The sequence below is a fragment of the Ranitomeya variabilis genome, chromosome 3, assembly GCF_051348905.1.
Source record: "Ranitomeya variabilis isolate aRanVar5 chromosome 3, aRanVar5.hap1, whole genome shotgun sequence".
Lineage (NCBI taxonomy): Eukaryota > Metazoa > Chordata > Amphibia > Anura > Dendrobatidae > Ranitomeya > Ranitomeya variabilis.
The window spans coordinates 162,383,841-162,409,921 of record NC_135234.1 but is presented as its reverse complement, the minus strand read 5'-3'; the positions used below and the strand labels follow the sequence as shown (position 1 = coordinate 162,409,921).

At 39.6% G+C, this 26,081-nt stretch overlaps 1 protein-coding gene across 9 annotated transcripts in view; it reads left to right on the top strand.

The window, feature by feature from the left end:
• CASK (calcium/calmodulin dependent serine protein kinase) overlaps positions 1–20,242 on the top strand; it is a 319,197-nt gene extending 298,955 nt beyond the window's left edge. For 6 of the 9 annotated variants that reach the window (XM_077294801.1, XM_077294804.1, XM_077294807.1 and 3 more), the window contains 5 exons: positions 6,787–6,867; positions 6,958–7,038; positions 7,312–7,514; positions 10,303–10,386; positions 18,829–20,242. In XM_077294801.1, coding sequence (XP_077150916.1) covers positions 6,787–6,867; positions 6,958–7,038; positions 7,312–7,514; positions 10,303–10,386; positions 18,829–19,005 — 626 coding nt within the window. In that variant the 3' untranslated portion in view covers positions 19,006–20,242. The remainder of the gene's footprint in view (positions 1–6,786; positions 6,868–6,957; positions 7,039–7,311; positions 7,515–10,302; positions 10,387–18,828) is intronic. The other 3 variants (XM_077294805.1, XM_077294802.1, XM_077294810.1) reach the window with 1 other exon arrangement.
• Positions 20,243–26,081: the final 5,839 nt, after the last annotated feature.

The window sequence follows — 26,081 nt, the reverse complement described above, 5'->3', positions numbered from 1 at the left end:
TAAAGGGGTTGTGCAGTCTAAATAAATGCCTAAACTGGCTATGGATGGAGTGATGGGCCAGACATCTCTTTAACCCCAAATTTTTAGGCATGGGTGTAGTTAGTGAAGTTATGATTTAAAAGTAAACATTTTATAAATTGCAGCAAGTGATATAAAACCTGTACAGTTATGTTTTAGATAAGGGTATAAAATGTAATGTGAGACTAACAGTGTTTTGTGTTTGTGTTTTACCTGCTTTGCATCTATAATTTTATTGTGTGCATATTAGAAAATGTTTCATTAATATATTGCAAGCCATATCTGACCCCTGTGCATTTTTCATGCCGTCTTTCTCCCACTGGCCTCTGTGCATGTAAGTAACCTGTCAAGTGATGATGCCTGCTTATTGTTTTTTGTTGTAATGTATGACTTTCAATAATTGTATTCCTCAGCTTTTAGCACTCAGTATAAAACCCTATGCTCCGTATTACATGGTTGCACATTTTCTTTAGCGTTTCTTTAGCATTACACTTTGCTGCTAAGCATGTTACCATTTTCATATTTCTTGTATGTGTACTGTGTTGCCGTTCAAGGAGCTAGAATTCAGTATTTTCTTTGTGCAGCGTGTATAGAAAGTCATTAAATATGAATGCAATACATGCGCTTGTGATAAACAATATTGATGAGCAAACATGCTCATATAAAGCAGTATCTGAGCATGCTCATGTGCGAAGAGTGTCCTCGGCATGCTAGAATAATATGTTCGAGTCCCCGCGGCTGCATGTCTCCTGGCTGGTAGCCACAGCACATTGCTTAACAAGCGGGCAGTCCTTCCATGTGTTGGGGCTGTCTCCATGTATGCAGCCCAGGGACTCAAACATATTATCCGAGCACGTTCGCTCCTCACTAGTGACCACTCTTTTAACATGCTCAGAGGACCTGTGTTTTGGAGATATTTGCAGATCACACCTCTGGGACCCCTATCTATCAGAAGTGTGGAATATTCTTTGGACTTGGGCATGAGACAAGAGGGCAGCAGCATTCTTAGTGCTTAGTAGATGCTTTTTGCTTTTCGAGAGACACAGGGTCCGGACATAGGGTATAATCTGTCAGTCGTGTGAGGAAAGCTACAGGTAGTTGGTGGGCTTCAGAGTGGCACAGTGCTCAGACTGCCAGTCATATGGTCAACATTGTGCACTTCCGGCTATACCTATCCTGGTACCTTGTATAAGAAAGCAAACTGGCTATGGCCAGATCCGTACCTCCATTCTGTGATGCTAGACCATTCTGTCCTTTATAATGTGCGTGTGTGTGTGTATATATTTTTAATATAACTGGGATTTAATGCGATTGCTGTAGCAGCTTTTATTATACTTGTACAGACAAGTGACATTTTGAAGACCTATTCTGGTTAGATCGTGAACACTGCCTAGTCTTTTTAATCCCTGCATGTTCTATATTTTATGCACTACTGACTGTGCAATGTAATTATAGTAAATAGCAGGCCTGTGCTCAGCACAAAGGCATTAATTTGTGTTTGTAATGCATTAACCACCATTCAAAGTCGTAAAACCAAGCATGAGTTTCATTAAAGACAATGGTGCTTGAAAACGGCAATAGTGCACAGAAAATGCGTATAAAGGCTGCATTAGTTTTAATCACAAACTGTATTTCGATGTGGCGTACAAATATAGCCTATTATTGGTTAATAGCTCCTTTTATGCCTGTCGAATAGTAAATAATTAACTTTGCCACGTAGATTCATTAGCTTTCATGGCAAAGGTCTCATCTTCTGTTCTTATAATAAACAGCTAACCCAATCATGAAATCTGAAAAATGTTACAGTACGAGAAGCCAATAAATCCTTTTAATTGGTTAAGAAGAAAAGTCTCCAGTTGCTCTGAGACTGCCGAATCATGGCCGTGCCATGCACACATGTTCACAATTCCCCTGTATACCCTGTGCGAATAGGCCTTCACATGACCGCGTGCATGCAATTTACAGATCTGCAGTTGCGTGCCGACTAGTCTCAGCCACATCTGGCAATGGTTAAATGAGAAACATGGCTGACATGCTAGTCCGCACATGTTATCAAGAATACAGATTATATACTTAGGTCACTTGGTCCTGCTGCAGATCAGCTACCATTGTCAACATGACAGGTCCCTTTAAAATGAAGGGGATGTTAGCTGCAGTCCCTTTAACAAGTGATCTGCATATCAGCTTGGTGTTGGCAGCACTGGGGTCTCTGCAGGGTGAGGGCCTGAGGGTGAAGGTACATTACTACTTTCTGATTCTTTGAACAATACTATTAAGGCATAGCACAGTTCACATGTTTGTTTGTTTAAGTGGCTTCCATCATAAAGGAGTATTATTTTCTTATTGTGACAAAGGCGTATTGATTAAACTGCTTAGCAGCTAAATAGTCACTTCTCTGATGGTCTTCATTTGTGCACATTATATTCTGTGGTGTATGTTATGCAGCTGAGCGAAATATATTATTGAGAAGCGTTGCCGTTTTTTATTCACTTTTCCTCTGTAGTTTGTTATGCACCATATGTAGCTTTTCTTTTTTGATTGTAGAACAGTGTTTTATGCAACTACGGTAAATAAGGAAGATTCTCCTTCTATGAATCATTTGAATTAATGTCAGTTACATATTGTATAAAAGTTTTAAAAACCCATGTGCTACTAAAATACATCTCAAGAATTCACTGTTCTACAAAGAAACATCCTTTATATAGCATGATTTGGGTTTTTTTTTTTTTTTGCAAGAATCATTGCATGTGAAAAAATTAAAACCTTGTGCATAATATAAAAGCATGTCAAAATAGTATCTGCTTGCTTCATACACTTAGTTTTGAAATTTAAATAGTTTCTATCACGATATACCACGCTGTTCATTAAAGGTATGTTCACACCAGTGCAACGTGAGGCATCATGTGAACATGCCCTAAAGCTGTTTCAATTTTTTATTACACAAAGCCAATTGGCAATTAATGGAAGAAGTTGTAACTTTGAAGTAGACCCTTTGCTTCTTTTCTTCCCAGTCCTTCTGTATGTGGCCAGCAATGTCAGCAGTGGAGATATATATGTATATGTGTATATATATATATATATATATATATATATATATATATATATATATAATGTGTATGTGTAAAATATATATGTATATATTGTATGCAAATGGATAGACCCCATGAATATCTTTTAATGAAAAAAGATGAGTAAAGTTTAAGATATCAGCGCCAGTTGCAGCAGGGATATCCTTGATACTGGTGAGAGTATCCAGTGTTTGACCCCTTTATTCTCAGTCTATGATTCTGAGAATGGGATGGACTTAGCTAATGAAATGGGGCAGTTAGCCAGCCCCCTTCACGCTGGACAGGTGTCAACAACACAGAATAGGGCTTTTTGTTGATATGTGGCCATTGCAGTATGTGAAGCAAAGCCAGAAGTGGAGGCAACTGAAGTCTCCAGATTCCTATATTTGTACTTCACATACATTTTAAAATAAAACCTTTTTTTTAACAGGACTATCCTTCTAATATCTGTTCCTCCTTCTTGCAATAAAAAGTGGTCTTCTCAGGAGAGATCTTTTCAATAGAGAAACTACACTTAGGGATCTATTCCTATATTGTCGGTGCATATTACGGCACACTGTCCCTGGGGGTATACTAATTATCGTAAAAACAACTGCTACGAGCGTGGTGGAAAGACACTATCAGTATGATATATTATCCCACGCTGAAATTTCAGCTACCAGGAAGGGATGTTACCCTTAGACTCAAAAATAGTACCACCAGCCAGAATATGTAACCAAAATGGCCACAGTATTTGTCTAATAGAGCAATCCCCAAAAGACACCTCTAGTGAGAGTCAAAAATATCCCTAGTGGGAGTCAAAGCCATACATATTACCTCTTGGTTGACACTGGCACCAATGTGGTTCCTCGGTCTGCACATCTGCCCGATGCGCGTTTTGGAGACTAGCTCCTTCGTCAGGGGCCCCTGGTCTGCATGCCTTTTTTCTTGCACAGGTGCACTTTGTGCCCGTTACTTGCACATACCTTCCATTACTCTTACCTGTTTTGTACTATTGTATTGTGTTTTTTATGCAACAATACATTTTTTGTATATTACCTTGCGACTGTGTTTGTTGTATCTGTGGTTTCCACACTCCTCTATTGGTATTGCTGTGCAGAGAGTCTCTGCCCTGCAATACATTTCAATTGAATGTGCGTCCAAGGGCACACATTCAGCTGAAAGAAAATGCTGTCGGTGGATCCTATGGGGACCTGGATGGGGACTTAACTACAATATGGGGACCTGGATGGGATCATATCTACAATATGGGGACATAACTACTATATGGGGACCTGGATGGGGACATAACTACAATATGGGGACCTGGATGGGGACATAACTACAATATAGGGACCTGGATGTGACCATATCTACAATATGGTGACATAACTGCAATATTGGGACCTGGATGGGGACATAATTACAATATGGGGACCTGGATGAGGGCTTAACTACAATATGAGTGCACATTTTTTATCACCACATCCATAAAGACCCAAGCTCTAAAAAATAAAATAAACACTGCAAAAATGTTCAAAAGGTGTATAGAAAAAACAATGGTATCACTAAAAATGTCACTTTGAATTTAGGGGCTGTATCCTTTGAAAGACAATTTTTTTTTTTTCCCATATGCGGCCCATATTCCAAGCAGAGTTTGAGACACCTGACGTATACAATACATTGTAAGCACATACACAAACATTTAATAAAAAAATATATATATGGGAGCGCTTCTTTAAGTAGCCAGTAAGTAATTGGAAAATTGCAAGGTAACGCATTTTCTTTTTTGATATGGGGAAGAAATTTGCCATTTAAAAAATAAACCATACACCCAAAACATAATTTGTGATGGGTAATTTTCTAATGATTGCTTCCATTTTTATTTTTTTCTTCTTTAAGGGTGTTGTCCATTACTAGGATAACCACTTCTCGATCTGAATGTTTTCAGAAAATAAAAGCAGTTTTACTCCCCTCCCATGCCAACGCTGTTCCAGCAGTGTCGGCACTCATGTTCCCAGGGTTCACATGCGGTTGTGATGACACATGAGCCCTGTGCCCAGTCACCGCTGGCATCACTGTCCCCATCTTCGGACATATACGTAATCAAGAGGAAGTAAGTTCTGGCCGCTCACAACCTCTTGATTATGCATGTGTTTGGATGTGTTCAGTCTGACAAGTCTACATCCACTGTTTTCATTGCTGAGGCCTTCTGAGATGAGGGAAAAGTGTTTTTTTTCCACTAAACTACTCTATTTACAAACCCATAAAATGTGTTTTTAGTAAAAATGTGTGCATTTTATCCCAGTGCCCCAAGTTTGAAGGTTTTAAGGGAAACTCCAGTCCTTCTTGTTAACAACTTCCTTTTTGGCAAATGTTCCTAAAAGTAAAATACCAGATTAATCTGTATAAAAACCCTATGCATGCTGCTCTTGATGATAATTGTAGCTATATACCAGTCGCCTACAGTGCAGTTTGCACAACCTATTATACATTTTGCAAGTGGAGGTTGGTTAGGAGGAATGCAGTTACTGCTGGAGACAATGGATGCACAAAGCTTTAAAATATGCCCAAGCAGGTGATGGTTCACCCAGAAGTGAAATGGTAAATTTAAGGGGTTGTCTGATGGTAAAATAAATTTGTCTTAAGACCTTGATTAAGAGCAATGAATAGAGGTATACTACTAGCCTTTCAGTGCACCCACAAATCCAGTGCAGGCCGCTCGCTCCGAAATCACAGCAACTCTGCTACCTGTAATTGGCACTAGTGGTCAAGTGAGAAGAAGACTGTCATTGGCTGTGTCTCCAGTGACATGCTCTTCTAGTCACCAGACCGCTGCAGCCAGTCAGACTGCAACGTTGCTATGATTTCCGTTTTAACCTTATTGTGCTGTAATGTCAGCCTTTTCTTCTGATTTGCCATTTTTAAGTACTGATCAGTGACGCAACCACTGTGTACATGGAAACACTAACAGATTTAGAAACTTTCGTTTCATTAGAAAGAGTGACCGTCGTTTTCACTTTTATTGCCTAATGCAATAGCGGACATGAAAATAAGGAACATTGTAAGAAATCTTTTCAGAGAAATCTGCTTCTTTTCTACCAGGACAGATTATTAATTTTCAAAATTCTCAATTGTCTGGTAAAATCTGTAGTCGGTGAAGACAGATTGTTACATTACTGAGATAGGAGATGACACTTGGTTCTCGTAAGTCGCTATGTAGCGGGGAGGTGGAAGGAGGAGTTGGAAGGGGGGAGGAGAAGGTGCCAAGGACCTCTGCTGCCATCTGTGTAGAAGCTTACCAATAATGTAAAAAGCTGTCCTCACTGAACACCGGTTTTACATTGGAATTTAGAATTTTAAGAATGAAAGATAAGTCTAGGAGAAAGAAGTAGATTTTTCTGATAAGATAGAATACAAATTTTCAGATTTTTACTTGTACAATTGATTTATGAAAAAATAAATTAAACAACGGTTACTTTTTAAGTCTCCTGTTGCATGTCTTAGTTTTCTTTATAGTACATTGGCTAAGGGAAACCTGCATGCAAAACATACTGTAGTTTGCATGCAGGCGGAAGGTATAAATCAATTTAAAGACCCAGTTAAAGCCTTTGAGGACTGGAGAAGTATTACATTGGTTCCTTTTTTTAAATTGTGTAGAAAAAAAAAACAGCTGATGACAAGTGATTAATCAATGGTTTGCTTTTATTTCTACCCATAGTCTTTGACCAACTAGATCTGGTAACTTACGAAGAGGTGGTAAAACTACCGGCTTTCAAAAGGAAAACACTAGTCCTCCTAGGTAACTTATATGACTGTGTGTATGATCAAGTGCTATGCTGTACAAGTATAAGAAAAAGAAATACATACATTTGTTCTGTTTTGTTCATAGGTGCACATGGTGTTGGCAGACGACATATAAAGAACACATTAATTACTAAACATCCTGACAGATTTGCTTACCCTATCCCACGTAAGTTCCGTAGGTAATGGTTTGATATAGGAATGCATTTGGTCAGTTTCTTTTCACTACTGTTTATTTCAGTGTATTTTGCATAGTGATCTTACTGCAAGTTGTGTTGCCGGATAAAGCTTGGGCAGGCTTTAGTCTGATAAATTGCTTATGCTGTTATGTTTTATATAGTTTTCTACATGGTTTATGCTGACACCTTGTAAGGAAGGTTTTAAAGAATTAGAGATTGCACAGAAAAGTGTTCCTGACGCTATGTTGTGCACCACATTTTAGACACAACAAGACCTCCAAAGAAAGATGAAGAAAATGGAAAAAATTACTTCTTTGTATCCCACGACCAAATGATGCAAGATATCTCCAACAATGAATATCTGGAATACGGCAGCCATGAGGATGCAATGTATGGGACAAAACTGGAAACAATACGAAAGATCCACGAACAGGGACTTATTGCAATACTTGATGTTGAACCTCAGGTAACTACCCAAAATCCATGACAAAAAATACAATTGTGCCAAGACAGATAAATGTACAAAAGGTTTTACTGCTTTGATCTTTTCAAATTGTGAAACTTTTAGGCAGAATATACGAACCTGTGAATTAACGGGGTTGTCTTTTACCAACCCCTGTTCCTCTAACTTGTGAGGTGTCCTGACAGCAAGTATTCAATTATTCGCTAGTGCCACCATAGTAGAAGGGAGGAATTGCAGATTGAAATCGATCAGCTGCCTGTGCTATGCTCCTCCAGAGTAACATGCTCTCTAGTAATCTACAATTCTCTTACAAGGTGTTTGGAAAGTTTTGTTAACCAGATAAGCCCCTTTTAAGTCTTCAGAATAACTCTGAACAATAAATTCCATGGCTTAAAGGGAACCTGTCAGCAGGATTGTGCTCAGTAACCCACAGACAGTGTTAGGTTGGCGCGGTTATACTGATTAAATGATAACTTGGTTGATGAAATCCATCTTGTGGTTGTTTAATTTTTATTTTCAGTTAAAGGGAACCTGTCACCCCGTTTTTTGAAGATGAGCTAAAAATAGCGTTAAATAGGGGCAGAGCTGGGCGTTACATTAGTGTCTTTGTGTGCCTTTATTACCCACCTATGCTGCTGAAATACCTTTGTAAAGTCGCCGTTTTCTGCTGTCACTCACGCTGGTCTGGTCCTATGGGCGTGGTGACAGCGCTGTTTCTCCCCCAGATCAGGCTCATCATTCCGTTGGTGGCGTAGTGGTGTGCGCATGTCCAACAGAGAATATCCACTGCCCAGGTGATGAAAAACAGCGCGATCTGCGCTATTCAGCCGTTTACCGGTGGGCGCGGCCATCTTTCCTGTGGCCGCGCGTGCGCAGATGGAGCGCTCTGCTGCCCGGGGCTTCAGGAAAATGGCCGCGGAATTCCGCGCGTGCGCAGATGGAGATCGCGGCGGCCATTTTCCTGAAGCCCCGGGCAGCAGAGCGCTCCATCTGCGCACGCGCGGCCACAGAAAGATGGCCGCGCCCACCGGTAAACGGCTGAATAGCGCAGATCGCGCTCTTTTTCATCTCCTGGGCAGTGGATATTCTCTGTTGGACATGCGCACACCACTACGCCACCAACGGAATGATGAGCCTGATCTGGGGGAGAAACAGCGCTGTCACCACGCCCATAGGACCAGACCAGCGTGAGTGACAGCAGAAAACGGCGACTTTGCAAAGGTATTTCGGCAGCATAGGTGGGTAATAAAGGCACACAAAGACACTAATGTAACGCCCAGCTCTGCCCCTATTTAACGCTATTTTTAGCTCATCTTCAAAAAACGGGGTGACAGGTTCCCTTTAACGAGACTCATGCTCCAGGGCGGCCTGTGGGGGTCTTCATGTGGGACTCTGCTTACATATGCATCTGTATAGGCTTAGAACAGGTCACTGATCATTCAGTGACCTGCCTGCTTTTTACATACCGCAGAAAATAGTTGGCTTTAAACAAAAAAAAATTGTAACTTCAGCAAAATGGCGCCGACACCTGCGCAGTAGCATATATCGCTTGCTGGCTCCATTTTGTTGGCAGGAAAAAAGAATTGGCTGAAGGTTCAGTGACCTACCGTGAGTCAGTAAGGATGAATATGAGAACAGAGCACCACATAAAGCCCTGCCCACAGGCCCACCCAAGACTCTCATTAACTGAAAACTACAGATATGGATTAAACTACTACTAGATGGATTTAATCAAGTAAGATATCATGTTAATCAGTATAACAGCGCCAACCTGACAGTGTCTGTAGATTACTTTGCAAAATCCTGCTAACAGGTTCCCTTTAAATAGGTCTGTTTTGTTTATTCATCTAAGTTTCTTTAATAGTAGACTTCGTGGCACTGCTGCCTGTGTCATATGTTGCGTTTTTGGGGGGTTTTAATGGTCTGTATAGTTTTTTTCAAACTTTGTATAAATTAGTAGCCTCAAATATAAGAAACTTTGTAATATATTCAGAGAATTCTGCTTCTTTCTCCACTTATGAGCCGCCACTTCCTCTGTACTGCACTCTGGAAAAACAACTAAAATTTGTCTTGGTCAAAGCAACATTGATTGCCAACACAATGGGGTGTGTTCCACAGCCTTAGTGGTTGGAGAGTAAGGAGCATAGCAAGAAAATGGGCAGATTGTGCTGCCGTTGGTGAGTGATTTAGCTTGTTGTAGAACTGGATTCACAGCCACACAGCTCAATAATGTTCTATCATCTACACAAAGTTGTGTCTGCTACTTATGAATTTCTGTACTAAGCAGAGAAGCGGGTATTAATCTTTCTGTGTAAAGGAGATCTCATAGCTAGTTCCACTCACTAACTCAGAGAAAACTGACAATTACACATGAAGCCTGCAGAGGAAAAAATGTAGGGCACAAGTCATATAATGTCCAAAAATCGTATTATCCCTCTTGTATACGCACGATCGCTTATACAGAGAGGGTCCTGAAATGACAGGTACACGTTAACATTTATACATCACTGTTTGCTCTAGTAGGGTTCCATTGATGAATATCTTTTTCTTACAAGACAAGCTGCATTGTAACGGCCAACTGTGAACATCAGGTCGATGTCTATAATATACTTAGAATTTCCCATATGCAAGAATTTGGTTATGTATGTTGGCACTTGTCTAGGGGGGTTTATTTTTCTATAGTCAAATTTCTAAAATGTTTTAATTCCTTGGGACACTATCTTGATATTGCAGTGATGAGACAGATTACGTTTTGTCTATGTAAATATTAATGTCATCATCGTGTTTTTAGGCTCTAAAAGTCCTGAGAACAGCAGAATTTGCTCCATTTGTGGTCTTCATTGCTGCACCTACTATTACCCCAAGTATCAATGAGGTAAGTTGAAATCACTGGGGTGTGAGGTGCAGTCTTCCTGTTCTGACTCGTTTTGGTCGGTTTAATGTAAAACATCCAGGTAGACATTGACAAGCGAAGAATTGAGGGTTCTCTTTACTTTTTAAATTGAAACGGACTGACAAGATATGTTTAGTCCATTTTCTGATTTTGTGGGATGTTCAACATATGTGCTGGGATTATTTTTGGCTTCTATGGTGAATGTTTTTATAGACAGTAAATGACCCAGATATTTGCGGAGCGTGTCCTTTTACACTATATGGAATGCAGTTGCATACCTCTAGTGTACATTGGGAAAATAAGCCCACCCGGTTTTCAGTCTGCATGCTTTTGTAGAAATCACACCAAGAAAAGGGTTTAATCAGCTGATTATTTTTTTTTACCTAATTGTCTTTTTGCTGGGGACCTGGTATTGGGTCAGGACTTAGTAATGTGTGTCCTCCTGAAGACATGGTAGTGACGAGGGGCTTCTGATGGAGCCAGTTGTTACCGCCAGGCACAGGATGTAGGCACATGGCACAGATCCCAGGAAATACACAGAAGATTTTATGTATTCCTCCATTCTGGTGGTAATATGAGACAAACATTGGAGGAGAGGAAATTAGGGGAGGATAAGCCGAGATTTCATTTTTTGTTTTAGTGTTCCTTTAACCCCTTCCTGTCAGCATTACCCATATTAATTTCTCCCTCATACTTCCTAAACTTGAATACTATATATCCTCTATATATGATGAGTGGTGCCATAGTATGGCATGCAGCCATTATGCAATCCAACTCTATTTCATATAAAAACAAAAAGTGATTAATGCTGCTCTCAAAAAAACGAGAACTTTGTGAAGCAGTGGGATCCAAATGCAGAAGCTTAATGTGGATGTTGCAAGAATTTCGGTCACATGAGACGGGAAAGGTGCTGAATGGATGTGATTTTGTCTTTAAATGTTTTATTTGCAGAAGGAAATTACATCACTATTAGAAGTGCTTTATACATTGAAGAATGTCTCCAGACAATAAGAAAAAGAAAAGCCCAAAATTAAAATATAGCAATGTCCTTCTGTACTACCCCTCCAACCATATATAAATAATCAAGGCCATTTGTACCACCATACCAAATCTGTGCAACAGACTCCAAGGATTCCAAAAAATAGATTTCTATCTGTGATCTACAGATTTCATCGTTTTATGGCGCAATGTAAATTGATGAATTAGTGTGATAACATTACTTGTGGTGGTAAAATGTGCTACTCTGGTGTCAACAGATAAGCAGCTTCTGCGGTGTCATCTGTCGATTCCTTTATATTAGTTGAAAAGCTACAAAAACGTGTACAACTAGAGGAAAAGCTGACAAACATCATTTTTAAACTACCGTAGGTTTTTTTTAAACAAATGAATCACAAAAATTAGTATCTTAAAGCATTGGCCTCCTAAGAAACACTAGTTATTGACCTCTTTTATTTTTGTTCACATTGTTCTGTTTTCTGTTGTTTTGCAATTATCAGATTTATTTATTTTTTTTTTATTTTTTTGTCAAACTTGTTTTCTTCCTTTCAATTACACACTTGCAAATTTTACTAAGCTTCCAAGATGGTGCAGAAAATTACCTGTAAGTACTGGAGAGGATTTGAAATAGCAAAACCCCACAATGCTAGTTGTGTAGATTTCGGTAGATGCTTCTATACCATGTCTGTTGCTTTTAAATGATTGCTGTATCCAATATATACCATTCACACAGCGGAATAAAATACATAGTTGACTTTTATTGTATAATATCAATTAAATATATTACAGGTGGTACATAATACAAATGGGTTACTCCACTGGAGTCCGCCTTTCCTTAAACATTTCAGTCATTGGGTGACTTGGAACTCTTGCAGGACTGATATTGACGTTTATGCTTATTGAAAACTGGAATATGTGTAATGAAAGAGGACCGGTCATCCGCTTTTGTGTTTTTCATTTTTTCCTGTTGTGCAAGAAATTGCTTCCATTATATGCATCAGAACATGGATATGGCTGCGTTTGTCCCCCTTTAAGTATTATGTTGCTGTACATTACTTTTTCCAATTGTCTGATGGACAAATAAGTAATGCTATCTGCTGAAATACATAGTGTTCACTGCTGGGTTGTGGGTATCATCTGTCATTCTATAGTGTGCATACACATTTTAGGCTGGTTTCACATTTGCGATGGGCAGAGCTGCGGAGGGCTGCGTAGTTCCTCCGTTAAGCCCTGCCCACTGCCGCACCTCTTCCATTCAGCTCCGCCTACGTCTGAATGCGTCCTGCGTACCTATCTTTAACATTGGGTACTCGGGCCATGCGGATGCATCCGCATGTGTCGTTTTGACACTGTGTCGAACGCAACATGTTGCATTTTGTTGTGGTCGGCGCAGCATCAAAATGACGCATGCAGACAGATCCGCATACATCCGCATGGCCTGCGCACCCAATGTTAAATATAAGTACGCAGGACGCATGCAGATGTAGGCGGAGCTGAATGGAAGAGGTGCGGCAGTGGGCGGGGCTTAACGGAGGAAGTACGCAGCCTTCCGCAGCTCTGCCCAAACCAAATGTGAAACCAGCCTTAGACTGTTGTATGCTTCTGGATTTGTAGCAACAGTTTAGGGTAGGCCCCTGACCTAAACGCCTTTGGGAAGAAATGGTGTCGATTGCAAGCCAAACCACCTTTGTATTTGTGTCCTGGGTCCATCCTGCCAAAGCTCAAAGATTTGGGGCAAACCCTTCACAGTAGAGTGGATGTTATAATAGCTGAGAAGGGGGAAGAGAGCCAACTGTAGATTAACACCCACAGCTTTGTAATGGGAATTTCAGGAAATAGTCCAGTATTCACACGCTTTTAGCTGTATGTGTATCTTTATTTCGCTAAAAGAAAAAAGGGTTTGGTACCGTGTTAGCCAGTTGAAAAAGAATGCTCTGTGGGAAAAACAAGATAATCTTGTAGTTATAAAAAGCAAGCTTTTGAGACATCTTGGGTCTCTTCCTTTGACCCCTTCCTGTCATAGTATAACAAAGTTTCTGAAGAAAAACAAATGTATGCACAAAAGAAAAAAGAGATGCATGGTATAATAAATGAATATTTAAACAAATAAACTGAGCTCTGAGAATGAATCCTTAATTGGATTAGATTAGTATTGTGAAAGTTTTAGAGTCCCAATAATCCCTGTAATATCAGAGGTTTGGTGCCCCCACAGTCTCTGGAGCAGACTCCTCAGGCATCAGGCCTCTGATCTTGCAGGGATATTTGTACCATTTGTGTTTCTTCAGAAACTTTTATACCATGCCTAAGGAAAAGACCCAAGATTTCTCAAAAGCTTGCTTTGTAGCGTAATTTACCGTATATACTCGAGTATAAACAGAGTTTATCATCACATTTTTTATGCTGAAAAAGCCCCCCTCAGCTTTCACTTGAGTGAGGGTCCCACAAGACGGAGGGGCAGCGGCGGAGCTGCCAGTCACAGGAGGCAGGAGCCGGCTGCTGCTGCTAAAGCCTGTGCCCTCTGCTAAAGAGAAATGAATATTCACTGCGCTGGCAGTGAATATTCATTTCTCAGTAATAGCGGGCATAGTAGTCGCAGCTGCCAGGTATCACGTGTGTCCACTTCTAAAGAGAATGAATACTCACTGCTCTCCATGCATGTAGTCCCCATGTGGGGACCAGTGAGTATTTCGGCAGCTGTCCTTGGCTTGTAAGCAGCTCATGACATCACTGCCATGCGCTGCTTACAAGCATAAATCAGCTGCTGGCATTGGAACAAGACACTTATAGGGAGCGCAGCGCAGGCAAGTAGGGTGTATTGGTTTTTTTTATGTTTTTCTAATGGGGGTCAGGACAAGGATGATGAGGCCATGCCTACCAGGATAGGGATGAGGGGGCCATGCCTACCAGGATAGGGATGAGGAGGCGATGCCTACCAGGATAGGGATGAGGAGGCCATGCACACCAGGATAGGGATGATGAGGCCATGCATACCAGGATAGGGATGAGGAAGCCATATCTACCAGGATAGGGATGAGGAGGCCATGCCTACCAGGATAGGGATGATGAGGCCATGCATACTAGGATAGGGATGATGAGGCCATGCATACCAGGATAAAGGATGAGGAAGCCATATTTACCAGGTTAGGGATGATGAGGCCATGCCTACAAGGATAGGGATGATAGGGATGAGGGGGCCATGCCTACCAGGATAGGGATAAGGAGGCCATGCCTACCAGGACAGGGATGAGGAGACCATGCCTACCAGGACAGGGATGAGGAGGCCATGCCTACCAGGACAGGGATGAGGAGGCCATGCCTACCAGGATAGGGATGAGGAGGCCATGCCTACCAGGATAGGGATGAGGGGACCATGCACACCATTGTTAGGGATGAGGAGACAATGAATAACAGGCTTATACTCAAGTCAATAAGTTTTCACAGTTTTTTGTGGTCACATTGGGTGCCTCGGCTTATATTCGGGTCAGTATATACGGTATTTTATTTTTGTTAGCCATAATAATAATAATAATTTTTATTTATATAGCGCCAACATATTCCGCAGCGCTTTACAACTTATTCATTACAAGATATCATAACAACAAGATTATCTTGTTTTTCCCACTGAGAGCATTATTTATTTTGCATAATATGCATCACAGTGGAGATGTCTTCCAAAAATACCCTTACAAAAGTGTAAGCTGTTTATTCAAGCGAAATTACTTTAACGGGCACAAACGCAGACTGGTCCTAGCCTGTCAGGCAAATATCCTCAATACATATGCACCAGACAGTGTCCACAATCAAGTTGGAGGCCAATGCAACCATAGGGACCTATTAACGAAAAACATATACTACATGTTGTATGTTTCTTTGCTGTACCCCACTGTATTGGAAAGCATAGTCTTTTGGGGTGGCCTCCGTCTGGTGTATGGTCGACTGACATTACGGTATACTTCGGTAAAAGCTCCCGATGTGTACTGTTGGCTAGGTGCACAAACATAGTGTGCATCTAGCTTTTCATGTAACTGAAAATGACATTGACATTTCTAAAGACAGAACACTAATCAAGGCAAAATCCAAAATACCTAGCCACAAACTCATTAAATGGTACACACGATTCGGGAATTCTGTGGAAAGTAAAAATGAACATTATTATTTTTCTTTGAACCGTTTTGTAACTTTTTACCGCAAAAAGTCGCAAACTTCATAAATTGGTGTAAAATCTGCTTCAGAATATCTGGTGCACATAAAATCACTGTAGAGGTGGACTGGACTACATTTGCAGCAAGTTTTGCTGCAAATGATGAATCAAGCAAAACCATATGGAAACTCCAAACTCTGCCCACAAAGGCTATCATATATAAAGAAAGCAAACACCAATTATTAATGATTTGGGCCTTTTTGTCTTTCTTTTTACAAAGTCTCATTTGTCTCAAAATTAAGCAAACTGTTTTATAGAAAATAAATATAAAATACTGATTTAATCAGCCCAAATACAAAATGGCAATGGTCTACTTTTGTTCTGACAGAATAAATAATTGGATAAATTGGGGTAAGCTAATATAATTACAAAAGAACCATTATCCACCTGATAAATCCACCTTGCTACTCTTCAGGCATTTGGATCCATAATCCAACTTTCTTCTTAGGTGACTATGAGATCATTAAAGGGAACCTATCACCCCGTTTTTTTCGGTATGAGATAAAAATACTGTTAAATAGGGCCTGAGCTGTGCATTACAATAGTGTAGTTTGTGGACCCCGATTCCCCACCTATGCTGCCGAAATACGTTACCAAAGTAGTCATTTTCGCCTGTCAATCAGGCTGGTCAGGTCGGATGGGCGTGGCTTCTTCCCCCAGATATTGCGTAGTTTTCCGTTGGTGGCGTAGTGGTGTGCGCATGTCCAACGTCCCCAATCCTGCACGGGGGGGTGAAAACAGCAGCGATGTCCGTTATTCCATTGGTGGTCGGTGGGCGCGGCCATCTTCCTTTGGCCGCGCGTGCGCAGAAGCGGCGCTCTGCTGGCCGCGGCTTCAGGAAAATGGCCGCCGCGATCTCCATCTGCGCACGCGCGGCATCCCGCGGCCATTTTCCTGAAGCCGCGGCCAGCAGAGCGCCGCTTCTGCGCACGCGCGGCCAAAGGAAGATGGCCACGCCCACCGACCACCAATGGAATAACGGACATCGCTGCTATTTTCACCCCCCCGTGCAGGATTGGGGACGTTGGACATGCGCACACCACTACGCCACCAACGGAAAACTACGCAATATCTGGGGGAAGAAGCCACGCCCATCCGACCTGACCAGCCTGATTGACAGGCGAAAATGACTACTTTGGTAACGTATTTCGGCAGCATAGGTGGGGAATCGGGGTCCACAAACTACACTATTGTAATGCACAGCTCAGGCCATATTTAACAGTATTTTTATCTCATACCGAAAAAAACGGGGTGATAGGTTCCCTTTAATAAAGGCCCCTACTTTCTGTGAGCGGAATCTGCCTAATGGGCAATGCCAGGGGAACGACCTAGTAGATTGCCAGACAGTATTTAAGCATTATAAACACATACTCATATTTTCAAGATCCAGAGTAAAAAGAGCTATTCAGTTTATACCAATTACTTCTTAATTAGAAAATAGATTAAAAATGTGAGTAAAATATTGTATCTGAGTGCCCAGTAGTGGGACACTTCTTACAGTGTTTATAGTATTGTTTGAAGTGTCATAGGTATAATTTTGGACACATTTTGATAAGTGTTTAAACAATGTTGTCTTTCAACCTAAAACACAATATTACAAAGCATCATACACACAATCGACTGATCACAACTTCAAGTCCCTTGTGAAACAAGAGTAAAATGAAGTTGATAAAACCTTTTTTCATTTTTACTCAGTTTTCCATATTTTATTGTGAAAAAAGAAAGACCTACGTATACACTCGTGTGTAAGCCGAGTTCTTCAGCACATTTTTTCTGTGCTGAAAACTCCCCTCTCAACTTATACACAGGTCATTGTCCCAAAAGTCAGCGGGGGGGATACGACGTACCAGCAGGTCACAGGAGGCAGGTTTCGGCTGCTACGGCTAAAGCCTGTGCCTGCTGCTAAAGACAAATGAATATTGACTGCACTGGCAGTGAATATTCATTTCTCTTACAGCATGCACAGTGTCAGCCACAGTGGCTGGCTTCCAGCAGCTGCCGGGCTAGCACGGGTGCCCGCTCATTAAGGTAATGAATATTCAGCTCTCTCCACTCCCATAAGCGTGGAGAGAGGTGAATATTCATTCCCTTAATGAGCGGGGACACATGATCGCCCTGCCGAAGCAGCTGCTTGCGCCGGAACAAGATGCTTATAGGGCGCGCAGGGAAGGTAAGTAGCATGTTTTTTTTGTTTTTTTTTTTGTTTTGATTTTTTTATGCTTTTCTCATGGGAGGACCATACATACAAGGATAGTGATGAGGAGCCATGCATATCAGGACAGGGATGAGGAGTCATGCCTACAAGGAACAGGGATGGCAGCACGGTGGCTCAGTGATTAGCGCTGTTGCTTGGAGACCTGGGGTCCTGGGTTCAAATCCCACCAATGACAACGTCTGCAAAGAGTTTGTTCTCCCAGTGTTTCGTAGGTTTCCTTAGGGTTTTCCAGTTTCCTCCCACACTCCAAAGACATACTGATGGGAAGTTTAGATTGCACATGGAACAACATAAAATAAAAACACAAATTGTGGTAGATTGAGATCTTTATATAGGTATTCTTATTTCATATTTGCTTATTTTATAATTCCCAACCTTCTATTAAATTTGTCATTCTGAATGCCAAGCAATAAGTTGTATGCACTCCAGACCAGTTGAAGGGTGCAATACGCCTTGGGGACACATTATACTATGGCACTTGGAGTGTGACAGTGAAAATAATATTGATTGCATCTTCCGTAAGGCCAAAAATAGGCTCAAGCTCATAGTTAATCACCACACGTTTCCCATACTAAAAAATTATTTTCTCAAATATTACATCCAAATGTGATTTTACTTGAAGTTTAGAATGAGGTTGTATATTTTTCAGGGTTATTTTGATTGCATTTTTAACGTTCTTTACATGTATGTAGTATTTGGTTCCTGGTGGCTAGAACAATGTGCTAACCATTTGCTATGGATGTTGCTATGTTGTGTAAATGTTACCTTTATGTGAAACCCAAATGTTTGTGTGACTCTGGTACTGTGATTTTGTAGCTCCTATCTAGTCTCAACTTGTGCTTGTTCATGATCTTGTCTGTAGCAGATAATTGCTTATTGTACATCATCGAGGCGGGTGAAGAACTCTTCTGGCAATCTCTGAATCACTTGATTTCCTATTTAATGATTGTGTTCAGAAGGCACATAACAGGTGTACATTGTATGTAACAGCATTTTTTTTAAATCCTTTTAGGATGAATCCCTTCAGCGACTGCAAAAGGAGTCAGAAATTCTGCAGAGAACATATGCACACTACTTCGATCTAACAATTATCAACAATGAGATTGATGAAACTATTAGACATCTGGAGGAAGCCATTGAGCTTGTGTGCACGGCACCACAATGGGTTCCTGTATCCTGGGTCTATTAGACCATTTTCAAGGGAACTGTTGGTGTTTTATTACTTCAAAATCACCTCGTGCAGTACTTGGAGAATCCTCTCTGTTGGCGTTGTCAACTGGTCTTGGCCCCTAGAGACTACCTAAATGTAGTGTGATCTAAATTTATAATTATTGTCATGTCCTAATAGGTGGGAAGGAAAACAAAGCAAACTTTCAGTGCTACTTTAAAGAGACAGTATCTGTTTTTTAACCTTTTTCTTTCTCCTAGATTGTATTAAAATATACCTTTTTAAAATGTATGCATTATTCAGTCCTTTTGAATGTTATATTTTTGGAAACCATAGCTTTTTGTTTTAAAGGCCTCTGAAAACTGCACAAGTGATATGCTGCTTTCTATAATCTATTTTAATAATGGGGGAATTTGGTTACCTTTAGCAAGGGTGGAACACTACATTCTTTTTAGTCTTATGTCATTCATTCAATAGCAAAGGCACTATTTAATTTATTTACACAATTAGCCTTCATCTATTGGAAGAGGAGATACCATCTATTTAATGGCCTTTTTCATTTAAAATATTTCCTTAAAGTATTTACCGCATAATATAGTTTTATTTGATACTGTCTCTTTGAAAAAAAAAAAAACTATAAACAATATAGAAATTTGAAAGTGGGTCTTAATGCATGTGGACAGTCGCAAGCGTTTATACTGTTGGTGTATCTGTGTTGAACAAATCTGTAACTTACAGAAACATACATTCCGTTCATGGGAATTCGTACCCTTGGGAATTACTTACAATTATTATAACCAAGTTGTAAACCTATGCACATCCCTTGCATTTTGGGCAACTTTATTAAAAAAACAAAAAAAACATGATTTTTATTATTAATCATGTAGTGTAATGTGTTTGAAATTGTCTCAATTTAATTTGTTGTAAACAGGGGAAGGTAACAACTGACTTTTCTATTTTTGTTTTTCCCTTTTTATTTTTCCTTTTTTTGCCATTTCAAATCTATGTTGTCAAGAAGAGTATTAGTGTTTAATTGACAAAAGAAGAGAAAATGCTTTGTTTTTATGCATTGTAATTGTTCAAAATGCACAAAATATGATTTATGTAACAGATGGTTTTGGGGACCGATATCAAACCAATAATTCCATATTGTTTAAAAAGAAATTTATTCCCTGTAAATTTATTAGCAGAGTGGAATCAAAGATTAGCTTGACCAATATTTTATTTTTAAATATACTTCCTTTTATGTGTTCAATGATATGCTTTTGGGTCATTCATTTATTGTATCTGAGAAATCAATTTTATAGTTCTTGTGGCACAGTGGATGATTGTGCAGATAATGTCTTACTGGTTGCACAACACGTGTGCTCTTTGGGAAGTTGATGATGGGTTACATTTTGCCCGATCTCCATACTTCTTGTTCCCATTGGCACAGTTTTAATTCCTAAAGCACAAAATGTACAGTACATTAAAGTCACTAGAAGATTTCCATGACCTTTCAAATCACATTCTATTCATATGACACCTAATTTAAGTTATCATTGCATTTGTAAATAAGACCTCACTGTAGAGGCAATTGGTGTCTTCTGAATTTGCAAAACATCGGTTTTACTCTTTTAATATTTCATCCATTTCTTAGTTTTTTTTGTTTTGTTTTTTTAAGTACCCTTTTATTTTCTGAAAGCAAAACCATCCTAACGCTCCTTTTGTAGATAGAGCAATCTTTCTGTAGATTAGAACCCTCACATTACCTCTGATTTGAGCATGTTGGTGGCAAAGGAGAATAGCACTCCATTTTGAAATTTGTAAAACTGTAAATCAAATGTGTACTGTCTTTATCCAACACGTTTTGTTAAATCCAGCAATATGGAATATTTTGCCTTTTTGATTTCTTCATTTGTAGTCTTGTACATCTGAGAGTTCAATGTAAAAGTCCATCAGAATTTTTCTGCTCCAGGTTGACTGATTAGGCTAAATAGAAAAGGAAAGACAAATTAATCACGAGTATAAATAAAATCAGATTTATTTTGTCCTGTGCTATTCTTATTTCTGACTCCTCTTTCCATTTTACAGCTAATGTACTGTATATATTGATCTTTATTATCTTCCATTTAACTACAAATTAAAGCAAAAGACTGCCTCATTAAGAATGACAATTTTAATTCTTTAATTTTCTTTGTAATCCAGAATCTGGGAAAATTGTGTTCAGTGCAAAGCCACTTCTAGTATAAAAGCCTACTTCTAAATAGATGTATTTTACAAACACCAAACCGTTGAATATCCAGGATGTGATTTTTAATCTTTAGGTGACTTATTGAATTTCTGTATCTTCACAATGAATTTGTGAATTATCTTTTTGCATAAAAATTTGGAGAATAATTTATTTTTCATATCAGTTATAGTTTCTAAGATAACAGCCTCTCATCCTGTTAAAAAATAATTGGATGGGAAAATTACTGGTGCTAGAGAAACCGAAATGGTACATGTTGCAAAGTAGGTTTCTTACTTAAAGACAATGTCATTTGCTTTCCTAGGCTTCCTAATCTCAATTTCTGTTTAAATATCTTGCCAAGAACATGTTTTTTTTCAGTGCCTGTTACCATCATATTACAAAAAATTAAAACCTGTAAATTATGTGCGATTCATCAATCATCTTGTAATTTCATTTAGAATTGCTATCGCATACATCTATTATGGTCAGTGTTGGAGATTTGTTGTCATTGCAGTAATCCATTCCGGGCAAAGGGCTAAATCCGTGTTAATAAGAAATGTAATGAGTTTCACTGTTAAAAAATACAATGTGCCACAGTCCCCTAGGAGTAAAGTCTTCGGCCGGATGGGATTAATACATTGACAAATACCAGCCACTGTCTTTTGTGAAAAAGTATGTACATTTGAATAGAATATGCTGTGAAGAAAAGAATAAACTGATACCTAGATTTCAACTGTACATTAGCACATAAGTCATAAGAAAGCAGATTCTGTCACTTTGTAAGATCGGTTAATCAGAATTAAAGCCAGGTGAAAGATCTTTGCAAAATGTTATCCCTGTGTTAATTTTTTCTGTATTTGTATTTTTTGTCCTATCTTTTGCTGATTGTTAAAGAAAAGTTCCAGTTATCACATTATTTTACATTGGAAAGGTTTTCCATATACTTGACAGTTCTGTCTTCGGCTTCTCCAGCAAAACTGCTCTTGTGCACTCTGCCAGTCTCTTTATTTGTAAACCATTGATTCCTTGTGCCCTGACTACACTTAAGACATCCTCTTCAGCGGAGAGCACCAGAGTGGTGGTTCTCTAGTAACAGGAATGTAACTTGAAAGTATTTGGGGTTTTTAGGCTTATTTACGATTTTCTTCCTTAGTAAAACATTTGGACAATCTCTAAGAACCTTTTTAAGCACTCAACCTTGTAAGGTACAAAATAACTACTGATTGCAGTGTGCTCAAGTTCAATGAAATCCCCCCTGGCGGCTTTTGGACATCTTCCACACAAAGTTCCACTTTTTTTTTTGTAAATTTCATAAGGTTCCCCTATCCATGAAGTACTGCTGAAGATATTTCTCCTTTTATGTATTTAAACTGGAGAGTGGTTATAGTAGGTAAGTCCATATAGTTGTTGGCTACAAAGTTATAAAACTTGCGTAACCTGTCTCAACCATCTCGGAGTGCTGTTTGCAGAATCTAACACAAACTTGTCCAAAGTAATAAGTATAACGGACAAAAAACTCATGAACTGATTATACAAATGCTGATAGAAATAGAGCTCAAGGCTCATAGAGTATAGTCCTAAAATACCAGTTCATTAGACTAAGTTGAAAATACGGATTATTAAAATACAGTGGATGCTAGGCAGAGTACAGGGAAATACAAAGTGCAAATCCACAACCCACTTGCCTACCAAGCTAAATGAGTCTATCGGTATGTAATACCCAAATATACCAGAATCACAGACTTGAACAGATTAATTCAATGCCAACAGGATACAGATTTTTATAACACCTTTTCTGGCTAGATATTGGAGGCTGGTAAGTGCCTAACTTTGATGTAAGATGCAGAGTAGTACATGTAAGAAAATCTATCTGGGCATAGGAACTAAAGTACATGGCTGGTGTGCAAAAAGAGGCTCAAAGACAGAGGATACTTACAGGTGGATATATGTCTGGATAAACCCCGTCACCAGCCTCTGATATCTAGCCAGAAAATGTGTTAAAACAATCTGTATCCTGTTGGCATTGGAATATAATCTGTTCAAGCCTGTGATTCTAGTCTACATACCTATAGACTCATTTAGCTTAGTAGGCGAGTGGGTTCTGGATTTGAGCTTTTATCTCTCTGTATTTCCCTGTACTCTGCCTAGCAGCCTCTGTATTTTAATTAACTGCATTTTAATCTTATTCTAATAAACTGGTATTTTAGGACTGTACTCTGAGCCTTCAGCTCTTTCTTTTTGTGTGCAGAATCTGTAGAGTATTTTTGCGGGATACAGATGGTGTCCACTGCCTCCTGCTTGTAAGAGCTGACATTGAGAAACTAATCATAAACAGAAGAAAGAGAGAAGGTGTCACATACAGATGTCAACCTTATTTTTTTCGTTTCTTGGCTCAAAATGTCCTGAGATGGTACATCTTGTGTATATTGGTAGGATTACCTACTTAAAAAATGTTTACACTTAATTGTTACAAGAATTATATACTTTTTTCTTCCTAGGCAATTGATATGTGAATTGCAGCCTTTCAGGAGCTTTTTTAGCTTGTTACCATACTGCATTTAATTTTTGTGATAAATTTGTCAACCAAATTCAAGTCAGAACTGGACCCATCTGTGAAAAATACACAGTAGCTTCTATAGTGTCAATCAGCAGTTTAGAGGGGTTGTCCTATGTTTAGGAGAATGCTGTGCCTCTGTTGGTGGAGAGTGGTATGTTCCTGGTGAGTTCAGGCTATAGCAGGTTGTCTGAGCTTCAGGCTCAAAGTGTGCGCTCTTCGGGTCTGCCAACTCAAGTAGTTTTGCTTCTGCAGTATAGGAAAACACGGGCTCTTATGCTGGCTCACAACAGAGTAAGAGCAAGTGTCATAACGTAAAGTGTAGGCACCATTGGGGCATCAGACAAGATGGTAGATAAATAACACAAACTAAAACAAGTATTCACACAGTTAATTTTCTAGAGTACTTGACAAACCACTGTACGGGTCCATGGGACAAAAGGTTATTTGCACTTGCATGTGTAGTCAGATCCTTACTGAGGGCACTACTGGGGATTACTTGTTCTTTGTGTCATTGGAGGTCCTAGTAATTAAACGGCAACTCACACTTTTATGGCTTTTATAGTTAAAATGTAATGGGTCTGTGGTGGAAAAATTTTATATAAACACGTCAACTATACACAATAATTAAAATAATATTTTGTGTAAGTTTGACTGATCTGTCATACTATATATATTCTTTTCTGACAACCATTTACTCCTAAATAATTTCACCATTAGAGCTGTTTCTGCATTTTGGTTTTGCTTATTTTTAATGGACTTAACATTAAAAGCACACTCCACACTTGAGAGCCACAATCAATTGTGGTGATGGTAAAAGCAATAGTTGTAGGCTTATGCAAGAGTCCAGAACCTGTAGCATTTGTTCAGAACCAGTCCAATGGGCATCACTTGTCTTCTGCTGCTCTTCTCTGCTCGCAATTGCAGTCTTCTTACTGGCTTCATCTGGATGACACCTTATGTCATCCATAGTGTCCCCAATCGCTCTCCTACAGGGCAGAGCAAAGTACACCTGCACATGATCACTACTAGGGATACTAGAGTATGTAGGATACGTTAGCGCCAAAGCAAGACCAGTGACCCCCATCAAACTAGACCACGTTTAGGGGAATTATAAAAGGCATTTTTGGGCTATGCAGAGGGGATTGGGGACTTACAGCAGTCTTGCAAGCTGTATATGAGAGGTATGAATGGTGATGGATGTTGTTTTATATTGGGAAAACTTGGTGACAGGTTCCATTTTAAGTAGCACAGACCAGTTTTTAACATGGGATCATAGTTTTGATTTTCTTTTGCCTTGTCATACAATTAAGTTACATTAATGAAGGATCTTTTTTGGTTTTGTGTAAATTTCTGATGGTATTTGTACAAAAAAAGACATTGCAGAGTAACAACGTTCAACACATGCAAAGAGGCGTATGGGCCCTCTTTGCAAATTTATAAACTGAGGAAGTCGAGGTAAAACGAAAGTTAATATAAAGTGCTTGTCATGTAAGGTCTAGCCATCCCCATAATAGGGGCATTCAAGTAACGCTGCATGACCCAGACAAAAGTCAGTATTTGTACAAAATACAAAATGCTGCTGAGTGTGTGAAAGCGTGAACAGGGGATAGTTAGATTAGTTAGGTGAGGTGCTAGCCTAGTTTAAAGAAATGTGTTTTTAGGGCACGCTTGAAACTGGATATTGGGAATTAATCGGATTGTCTGGGGGGGTAGTTCATTCCAGAAAACTAGTGCAGCATGAGAGGTCCTGAAACCATGAGTGGGAGGCTCAGATTATAGAGGATGTTAATCCTACGTCATTAGTGAAATGGAGAGGATGGTTAGACTGGTAGACAGATGATAAAGATGTAGGGGTGGTGCAGAACTGTGGAAAGCTTTGTGTGTAAATGTAAGTTTGCACTGGTTGCCCATCAGAATTCAATGTCAAGACTGGTACAGAGTGGTGGCTTCAGTGCAGCGGTTGGACATAAATATGATCCTGGCTGCTGCATTCAGGTTGGATAGGATAGGAGAGCGTTTAGTAAGATGGAGACCGATCAGTGGAGAGGTGCAGTAGCGTGAGCGAATCTGTGCAACAGTAACAGTTTTTGCATAGTCAAAGGTAAGGAAAGGTTGAATGCAAAAAATATTTTTTGAGGTGCAGTTGTCATGATCGATGGATCGGATATAGGCAGTGAATGAAATATTGGAGTCAGATATCACCCCAAGACAGAAGGTATTCTTGTGAGTTATGGTAGAACCACACACACAGATGGCAATTTCAGGTTTAGGTAGATTAATAGAGAGAAGAAACAAAAATGAGTTCTGTTTTTAACTGATTCAGTTTTA